Source organism: Atractosteus spatula, chromosome 4, assembly GCF_055471065.1.
Source record: "Atractosteus spatula isolate fAtrSpa1 chromosome 4, fAtrSpa1.hap1, whole genome shotgun sequence".
NCBI classification, from domain to species: Eukaryota; Metazoa; Chordata; class Actinopteri; order Semionotiformes; family Lepisosteidae; genus Atractosteus; species Atractosteus spatula.
Genome location: NC_142709.1, coordinates 46634244 through 46644473, shown reverse-complemented (window position 1 = coordinate 46644473; position 10230 = coordinate 46634244). Strand labels below are relative to the sequence as shown.

General features: G+C 43.2%; 1 protein-coding gene across 9 annotated transcripts; it reads left to right on the top strand.

The window, feature by feature from the left end:
- Positions 1-1200: 1200 nt before the first annotated feature.
- On the top strand, positions 1201-10003 carry hemk2 (HemK methyltransferase 2, ETF1 glutamine and histone H4 lysine). Of its 9 annotated transcripts, none has more exons than XM_088914807.1 (7): positions 1201-1390; positions 6107-6242; positions 7286-7372; positions 7624-7714; positions 8392-8475; positions 8734-8875; positions 9427-10003. In XM_088914807.1, exons 1-7 carry the CDS (start codon positions 1360-1362, stop codon positions 9531-9533), a joined length of 678 nt encoding a protein of 225 aa, XP_088770933.1. In that variant the 5' UTR covers positions 1201-1359; the 3' UTR covers positions 9534-10003. The 9 variants fall into 9 exon arrangements, 8 of the variants coding, with proteins under 8 accessions (XP_088770933.1, XP_088770930.1, XP_088770932.1 ...); XM_088914806.1 differs by lacking the exon at positions 1201-1390 and adding an exon at positions 1428-2645; XM_088914804.1 differs by lacking the exon at positions 8734-8875 and having other exon boundaries at positions 1201-1406.
- Positions 10004-10230: the final 227 nt, after the last annotated feature.

The window sequence follows — 10230 nt, the reverse complement described above, 5'->3', positions numbered from 1 at the left end:
TGGATTAGATGGTTATGGACATATGGATGTTTCTGTACAGTATATGTGGTGTGTCTGCTTTCTCATTCATTTCAATATCATTGCCCAAGCCTATATATGACACCTTCACATGAATCAGAAAATGCCAGGTGGTCAAAGGACTCAAGGTTGGATTTACCAACACCTACTAATACTTGTGCTACCACTCTCATACTAGAGTTCACAGGTGCCAAATGTTTTCTCTTCCCACGGCTTTCTGTCATGTCACATAAATTGACTATATATTTTATTACTGTTCCAGTCATTTTGTACCAGGGGATCTTCTGAGCACATGCAAACACACCTCAGTAACTTTAAAATAAAAAGTGACATATAGTATGTTAGTATGTTCTCCCCAAGTTTGCAAATTGGCTTCTGGGTAAATTGGCCTTGTTGTGAACGTGTGTGTGCCCTGTAATGGACTGGCATCCCATCTATGGATGGGTGTACCCAGCCTTGCACCCATTGTGTACCAGTATAGGTTTACGACTTCCTGCGACCCTGAACTGGATGAAGAAATTTTATTAGAAATTAGAAATGTTAATATTTGTTTTTTTTAAAAAAGCAAATAACGATAAAATACTCCAAAATCATATTTTTTTTTGCATTTCAGGCGGCTAACAGATTCAGAACATTGGCTTATGTGTAAATCTGTTAATGCATTTCACAGGCACGACAGTAAAGGGGTGGAAACCAACCCAATATTTTTAGTTTTTAACACCAGTTACTAGAGCCCCTCCCCACTGCATTAAATTCTGTAATCAGTCTATCACACGCACAGACACCACCAACCAGTGGTTATTACGGGTGCCCAGGAAAGCAACTTTATTATATCTTGCTAAAACCCAGTAACGTAATAGCGTAATAATAAAGAAAAACAAAGCATTAATGCATATCATACTTTACACATATATCATACATATCTCGGTGTTACGCTATAAACGCATTTTACGCGTTTACGATGAAATGGTGAAAAACCTGGCACGTACACACATTTCAGGTGAAGAGCACATACAGTACATTTGAAAAAAGCCCGTGTCTCAGGATTTTTTCGTCATTTTAAGTAATATAGTTCCAACGTGAAAGATTTCATGGGTTGCTTAGGCAGTTTAAAAACTACACCTCCCACAATGCACTGAGTCAAGCGCAGTACAGGAAGTGGAATTTTTTACTGTGGCAGACCAGTATTAGTAGTATAATGCGGAGATGTGGAGTAGACTTCTTTGTATATAAAACCTTTTACATTTAAATGATAACTAATGCATTTGCAGGTTGATGTATGCTGTAGCTAAATAAGCCTGTGTTTAGAATTAATATAATACAGTGCAGTTTACCTTTTTGATGGTTTCGCATGAAAGGAGTCTGTTAACAGGTATATCGTATTTTACGTAAGTAAGACGATTCTGACTTTTAGATTTTGTTTCTGATTTTATTTAAATAAGCTGAACAATGAATTGCTCACAGAACTCCATGAAATGGAATGCACCCTTATCAGTCAATTGAAAATAAAGGATAAATGTAGCTTTACTGTGGCACTCGCGGAGACGCACGTATATTAATCTATATAAAAAACTGACGTTTTTTTTTAACCACGTTACACATAGTATTCGTGTGATGTAGCAGTAGTAGGGTGCTATAATTCATAATTAACATTGAACAAAGTGTTATAACTCCTCCGATAAAACATTTTATATAAATCATTTTTGTTCTGGGTAGAAGTCGAGACAATCGTGTGTTAATTTCAGTAGCGTGCGGCGGATTTTACAATCTTCATTAGGGTGTCACAAATATAGTTTAAACCGATAGATCTGTCGCCAGTCGTTACGTATTATAAAGTTTTATTTAAAAAATAAAAACAAGTGAGGGTAATTTTTTTATTATTTATATTCGAAGCGGCTTATCCCACACCGATCAAAACAGGAGCTGCGGCTACTGGCTGCCTCGGTAATGCCTGTTAAAAGCATTTCAGCCCCCAGACATATGTTAAAAGACCCAAATAGGGTTTATGTCGTCGAGATTCCTTGTTAATTTCTGGGGGTGTCTGGCGGCCTTCCTGGCATTTCGGGGCCACACGCAGCGGCCTTGATTTAGATTTATGTGTCTCCTCCTCTCTGTATTTGACTTAATTCTTTAATTAAACTTAATTGTCATTATACTAACACAGGTGCATAGTATAATGAAAAGTGTTTCTCATTAGTCACTCAGGTGCAGTATATAAATAGGAGAGAAGGTAAGACAATAGACTAACACAATAACAATAACAATCAAAACTGTGCAAAATCCGCAAACGGAGAAAATATAACAGGAAAAAAACAGTGCAAGGTAATTCGGGGAACAGTGCAAAAATAGTATGGTGATTAATAAATATTACAACTAATACAGTTTTACTGAGCTATCGAAGGGACAGTACAATTTTGGCTTACATGTCATGTGTGTAGTGGTGTTGGAGTACAGTCCTTGTGGGTATAGGAAGAAGTTAGAAGAGATCATAGTATGATGGGAGGGAGTGGGGGCGTCACCAACTTGACGGCTCTGGGGAAGAAGCTATTTTGGAGTCTAGTTGTGTTCGACTGGAGTGACCGGAACCTTCTGCCACATGGGAGGGGAGCAAACAAGTTATGACTGGGGTGAGTGGGGTCAAACATAATTTTGGTGGCTTTTTTCAGACTCCTGGTGTTGTATATTTCCTGGATGGAGGGTAAGGCACTGCCGATGATGTGTTGGGCAGTTTTGACCACCCACTGCAGTGCCTTACGGTCGGATGTGGTGCAGTTGCCGTACCAGACTGTGATGCAGCTGGTCAGTATGCTCTCCACCGTACATCTGTAGATGTTGGTGAGGATCTGTGGATGCAGGTGTATTTTCTTCAGCCTTCTCAGGAAGTACAGCCGCTGTTGTGCCTTCTTGATGAGACTGGAGGTGTTGAGTGACCATGTAAGGTCCTTAGAGATGTGAACACCTAGGAATTTGAAGTTATTCACCATCTCCACCGCAGACCCTTCAATGTAGATGGGGGAGTGGACTTTTCCTTGTCTCCTGAAGTCAACAATCAGCTCTTTGGTTCTGCTGATGTTGAGACATAGGTTGTTGGTTCGGCACCAGTCTGCAAGTTGTTTTATCTCCTCCCTGTACGTTGTCAGTGATCAGGCCCACGACTGTGGTATTGTCAGCATACTTGATGATGGTGTTTGTGCTGAACTTGGCAGTACAGTCGTGGGTGAACAGGGAGTAAAGCAGTGGGCTGAGCACACAGACTTGAGGGGCACCGGTGTTAAGGGTGAGTGTGTTGGAGGTGAGGTTGCCGATCCTGACAGTCTGGTGTCTGCTGGTGAGGAAGTCTAGGATCCAGCTGCAGAGGGTTGTATCTAAACCTAGAGCCCTGAGTTTGGTAGAAAGTTTTATGGGTATGATGGTGTTAAATGCTGAGCTAAAGTCAATAGCATTCTTGTATAGGTGTTCCTTTTATCCAGGTGGGTTAGTGTAGTGTGTAAAACTATAGAGATAGCATCCTCTGTGGAGCGGTTTGTGTGATAGGCAAACTGGAGAGGATCCAGTGTTTTTGGAATGCTGGCTTTAATGTGTGGAATAAGTTGTCTTTCAAAGCACTTCATTATGATGGGGGTGAGTGCAATAGGGCGGTAGTCGTTCAGGCGTGTGGGGGCTGATTGTTTTGGTACTGGCACAATGGTGGTCGTCTTGAAGCAGCTAGGTACAGTGGCCTGGGCCAAGGACAGGTTGAAGATGTCAGTACAGACATCAGCTATCTGCCAGGCACATGTTCTGAGTACCAGGCCAGGGATACCATCAGGTCCAGCAGCTTTATGTGTGTTCACTCTACTTAGTGATTTCCACACGTCTAGCTTGGATAGTGTGGGGGGTGGGGAGGCAGGGGAGTCAGTGGTCCAGGTGGTTGGTTCAGGGTTATGAGCTTCAAAGCGTGCGTAGTAGGTGTTAAGCTTGTTTGGAAGAGAGGGGTGAGTAGCACTTACAGGGCTTGTTTTGTTCTTGAAGCTTGTGATTGTATTTATGTCTTGCCACATGCGTCGTGGGTTAGCGTTGGTGTTGTAGTGGTGTTCTATCTGGGATTTGTACTGTTTCTTGGCAGATTTTATGCCAGCTCTTAATTTTTTCCTAGCCACTCTCAATTCTTTCTCATTAACAGATTTGAAGGCTGCATCACGGGCTTTGAGCAGGGAGCGGATCTCAGTGTTCATCCAAGGTTTTTGATTTGGGAGTTTGCGTATCTTTTTAACACTCACCACATCATCAGCACATTTGCTGATGTAGCTGGTGACTGATGATGCATACATGTCAATATCGGTGTGGGATCCGTGGGAGGCTGCATCTTTGAAAACACTCCGGTCTGTGCACTCAAAACAGTCCTGAAGCATTGATTCTGCCTCTTTGGTCCATGTTTTTACAGTTATAACTGGAGCTTTGGTGCATTTGAGAAGTGGTCTATAGGCTGGGAGTAGGAATAGGGAGATGTGGTCGGATCATCATTACAAAGCTTTTGTGGTATATTCAACGTAGCCGATTAAGTTGTACAGGAGAAAATCTTTAAACAAAAGTGCAGACGTTATGTGGCCTCTAATCACCACTATATAACCGATTAAATCACATTTATTTTAAGTTATACTAATGCTAGGCTACCAGAAAAACAATTGTAAGAACTAAAACAGTCTATAGTAAGAATATGAAGCACTGATATCAGCACCCTGTACATATGTATAGTTTATAGTGAATAAGTGCAATCCATCCATGCATTTTCTAACCGTTTCTTCCAATTCAGGGTCTCAGGGGAGCCGGACTCTACACCAGCAAGCAACGGGCACGAGGCAGGATATACCCTGGCACACACATTGACATGCAGGCACTATACCAGGGCCAATTTTCGTAGCAGCTAATTAACATACTAGTATGTCTTTGGACTGTGGGAGGAAACCCTTGTGAGCATGGAGAGAACATATAAACTCCACTGAGATAGTACCTCAGCAGTTGAACCCAGGGCCTTGGCACTAACCATGGTGTCACGGGTTGAAGCTGAGAGATCAGAGGTGCTGCTTCCTGGTCCCCATTCCTTCACTCAAGAGCGTGACTAGATTTTTGAAAGGTCCCTTTTGACTACATTCAGAAAGTAAGTTGTGTTGTGTTAGGCTGCCACTTACATGCTTTGGAAGCAGACACTAAATATTGCATAATCAAGGGAAGATCTATCTGTAGGTGCAGTGTGTCTAGCCAGAGCCATTGTGAATCTGCTGTCTCTTTGGCAGCTCCAAGCCCACTCACTCTAACGGTACAGTTAAAATTAGTGTTCCTTTAGGAAATTGTGCAAAATGTCAACATGTTAGAGAAGATATTGCTGCTCTGGATTCAGTCCAGAGAAGAAAATGCATTCTGGGGCTTAAAGAGATGTCTGACTCTGACAGATTGAAGGACTTGAATCTTTTTAGTTTTGAACAGACTACAAAGGGTACCTGATTCTAGTCCTCAAAGGGATTTTGCTCAGTGGACTTCTTTGGCCTCGTGGAAACATGAATCAGAAATCAGAAAGCACCAGTGGAAACTGAGGGACAAGTGCAATTCAATCAGAGAACAGTGGGTGTTTCTTTACAAAAAGAGATGTGGGAGTATGAAACAAGCAGTGTTTTTCAAACCAAAACCCTGTTTTCTTTCAAGAAATGTCTGGATGGTGTTGGCTTTGAATTAGCTACTAATTATCAAATGGTCCAGACAGCCCCATCTAGTTTGTAATCTTTCTTATGTTCTTAACACAAGTAGTACAGAGGTCATTTATAATAAAGGGCCGACCTTCCCAGAGGGACGCCTGGGGGAATTATATCACAATAGTCTCCTATTACATCTTGTTATTTCATAGGGACTCTTAAATTAGCCACCTTTGAGATGTAACGTCCTGGATGAATTTATTTAATCATGTTATTTTCCTTAAAAACAGGACTGGCAAATGGTTCATGTACATTTTCTTCCTGTCAGTCTGCTTGGAAGGATCTGAGGTTAGGCAGCATGCGTGTTTCTCATTCTGCGCTGTCTCTTTCTGTTTCTCCCTGTGCCATTCTGCGTGCCCCAGGTGCAGTAATGTTGCCCACCCCCGTGTGCCCCCACGTGGGGCGCGGGCCCTTCTCCGATGTGTATGACCCCGCGGAGGACTCCTTCCTGATGATGGACGCACTGGAGCGGGATGCGGAGATGCTGCGTCAGCTGAAGTAAGCGGTCTCCCTTTCCTTCTCAGTATATGATACTTAACAGATACTGACTCCAGGACAGCCATTTTCCTCTTATAGCTGGCAGAGGAGTGAGTGGCTCATATTCTCCAGTCTGATTTGCAGGCAGCACTGCTATGGATTCACAGAAATGTTGGCAAATTACTTGTTAATTACTTATTGCATTTATTTCCTCACTATGGATTTGACTGTTTTGAGCAGTGCATACCCACATTCTCTCCAGTCTGACTGTCTTGCACTACAGTTGCCTTTCTCTCCTGGAACTCATCCAGCTAGAACACAGTCCGGATATCCATTGAACCCAGGGTCAAGATATTGATTTTGACTGGATTCTGAATCATTGGGAAACCAACTAGTATTGCAAAGCAGTTTGATTTAGGAGGTGTAGGCACATGTACAGAAAACTCAATTGAAACAGAAAAGCAGAAAATATACTGTACTGCAAGCAGTCCTTGGACTTCTGTTCCTAAAAATATGGCCAAAAGCTGAAATGACATACAGTAAGTTGAGACTGAAATTTCCTAGAAAAACAGTAACATAATAGGCAGTTACATTCTTCACCAAGGGACCGATATGCAACATTTTATAGATTATATAAAGAAAATGTGCATTGATTGTTGATTGCTTTAAGGCCTGTAGTCGTCTTGCATTTGCTTTAAGAATTGTGTTCTGAGTGTTGTGTACCACATCCAGTTGCCTTCAGAATTTGCAATCCTCTCTAATTGATATAACTTAAAATATTTACTTAAAACTAATTGACATTACTTAAAGGATAGAATCCAAATGCTACACACTGCATCGTTGCACACAGTGTTTCCATGTTGTGTCATAGAAACAGGTCCATCCTCCGTGAGTAATAATAAGTGTGAATTGGAGACCTGTGTGTTGAGGCTGTATTTAACATCACCAAGTCTTCAATTGCTAAATTGTGAAGTGAATGCAATCCCTGTAGTAGTGTATCATAGTGTATCTTTCTGTCATGAGAACAGCAGGTTGCTAATGGAGGTCACTGTGTTTGTCTTCAGCCCGTCTGTATGTCTGGAGGTGGGCAGTGGCTCTGGTGTGCTTTCTGCGTTCCTGGCCTCCATCGTGGGACCCAAAGCAGTGTATTTGTGAGTCTACCTCAGTGAGTTCATGTCTTCATGAAACCACGGTCTCAATACCCCCCCCCCAGGTGCTGATCTAGATCAGTAGTATTTGAAATGAAGAACTTGAGAGACTTTCAGCAGCTGTTCCCTGTATTTCACTGTGTTCCCTGTGCTGTTCAAAGTCTTGGGAATCAGTCGGAACAGGATGGTATGCCCCTGTGCTCACTCACCCTGTGTTGCGTGTTGATGTGAGCTGAGATTTCTGTCCTCTGCAGTTGTACCGATGTGAACCCTGCAGCAGTAATGTGTACTATGGAAACTGCTCGCTGTAATGATGTCTCCCTTCAGCCACTCATCACGGACTTGGTGAGCACTGTTCTGTCACTGTCTACTGCACTCCTGCTTTTGGTGTTTTCTCTCATGTTACACTTGTTTCTGAGTCTCTCATTATAGCTCTGCTTTAACAACACATTTAACCTGTCCAAGTGTCTCAGCCCTAACTGCTCCCCTCTCTCTGACCTGGCCTCTCAGCTTTAGGCATTAGTCCAAACTTCTTCTCAGGATCGATTTTTGGCTGTTGAGTTCTAACAACTGACCTATGCTGCCTCCCTCTCTCATAGTCTCGGCTCTAACTGCTATCCCATGCTGCCTCCCTTTTTCAGCTGTACCTGCTATCCCACACTGCCTCCCTCTCAACAAGTCTTGGCTCTAAGTGCTATCCCACACTGCTGCTTCTCTCTCTAACCGCTGTCCCATACTGCCTTTTTTCCCCATTCTCGGCTCTAGCTGCTATCCCTTGCTGCCTCCCTCTCTCTCTGTCTCAGCTTTAACCGCTGTCCCACAGTACCTCCTATTCTCGGCTGTACCTGCTATCCCACACTGCTTCTCCCAGTCTTGGCTCTACACACTGTCCAGTGCTGCCACTCTCTCCAGTTCCTGAGTTCCTGTTGCTAGCCTGTCTTCCCTCCTTCCCTCCCAATCCCTAAACTCCTGCCTCTGTTGTTTTCAGTCCGTGCTGACCAAGTACTGTTTTTCTGTCACAGGTGGAAGCTGTTCTGCCCAGGCTGCGGGAGAACGTGGATGTCCTTCTCTTCAACCCTCCCTACGTTGTGACCCCCACAGAGGAGGTGAGAAGACGGCCCTGCACACCAGGTCTGCAGCTGCATTGTTTCTGGTGCTGTTGCCATGGAAATGAGTGCTGCTTGCCCTTGACAGGAGAAGCAGACTGATAATGATGTCTGAAGAGGACAAAGTGTTTTTCATTTTACATTTTATCTTTGTAAGCATACGTCATTAGTGAAGAGGGGAAAATGTGTATTGCTTGCTGCAGAAAAGTGAAGCATTTCAGAAGGATTAGCTTAATGGTCCTGTCTCTCCATTCACAGGTGGGCAGCCATAGCATTGAGGCTTCCTGGGCTGGGGGCAGGCGGGGCCGAGAGGTGATGGACAGGCTGTTTCCACTGGTGCCACAGCTGCTGTCCAGCCAGGGTCTTTTTTACTTAGTTACTGTGCAGGACAATGACCCAGGTAAGAAGTGAGACCTGTTTTCTGCCAGTTTAAGATGGACATTCTTTCTTAAGAGTAAAAATGTTGTTTTAAAACATACAATTCAAAGTTACTCATTTACATCCCTTTATGCCTGTTGTTAAACATGAGCGTTAAGGTTACATTATAGATGAAATGCACTTGTTCCTCCAGTAACAGATTTAGGTCACGATGTTAACATCCATAGAATTTCTCATGCCTGGTCATTTTGGGAATCTGACACAAACACAATGCAGCCAGAACTGTGCATGCATAAATTTGCAGGTGCAGTGCACTGACTTGGATGTAAGCGAATAGCATGTTTTATAATATTATTTTTTCTATAATATGCAAATAAGTTACTGAGTCTGTGTATAGATTTAACAGGGTTACAGAGGGGGATGTAAGAAAGATTTTCCAGATCTGATTGGTTAACATTACCAAGTGTTACCCAAGTGTTACAAGTAGAATCACGTAAGCTATCTGTCCCATATCTGTCAATCCAGCTTGATGGGAAGGCAGCCAATGCATTCACTGCTTCCTTCGTTTTGCAGAGGAGATACTGCAGCTGCTGGGGCAATCTGGGCTACGGGGTGAGGTCTGTATTTCACGTCAGGCAGGACGAGAGGCCCTGTCTATCCTGCGCTTCTGCAAATCCTGACCTGGCTCCACCGGAGCCAGAGCTCCAGAAGTACACCATCTCTCCCTGCTGGAGCAAGGGCAGTGCACTCACTGCTCAAAGACTACAGCACCCAGCATGCAGGGCTTCATGCTGGTCTTCCCTGTCCTGTGGGCAGTGGGACTCCAAGAACCCACAGCATTTTGGATTAAGGAGAGAATATTACCTGAAACAGTGTGCGATTTGAAGGCTGTGTTGCAAGGCCAGTGACTTTCAAATGACTGTCAGATGTTTAAAGAAGAATATGGTTCCTGGCTCTGTGAAATCCCACGCTATAGGTACAGAGGTTGTCAGGCAGTATCACAATCCAGAGAGACTGGGTTGCACGTCTCTGAAGACAGGGGCAGATAACAGCTTAACAACTGCAGCAGCCCTCTCTACTCTTTTCCAATAATGTGTAGTTATATTAATCATGAAATAAAAAGTTTTATTTTTTTGTTTAATAGAATTCATATTGGAAAACATTAGTGTATCAGATCTTGATTCTCTGTGTTCTGTTTATTGGAGCTCATAGTTGTAGAGGAAATGACCTCTTGCCTGGAATGACCCCTATTCACTTTTGTTGCTCTTCAGTGAGGATGAAAACAAAGGTAGAGCTTTTCTGAACAGTAAGGTGGAGGGTTCCTCAGGTACAGATCCAATTCAGAAGGTGTTAGTCTGAATTGCTAGGCCACAAGCT

Coding starts and splice junctions, on each gene's coding strand:
- hemk2 (XM_088914802.1), top strand. CDS start 5,953: ATGTTATTTTCCTTAAAAACAGGACTGGCAAATGGTTCATGTACATTT. Junction 6,243..7,285: donor GAGATGCTGCGTCAGCTGAA/GTAAGCGGTCTC, acceptor GTTTGTCTTCAG/CCCGTCTGTATGTCTGGAGG. Junction 7,373..7,623: donor GGACCCAAAGCAGTGTATTT/GTGAGTCTACCT, acceptor TGTCCTCTGCAG/TTGTACCGATGTGAACCCTG.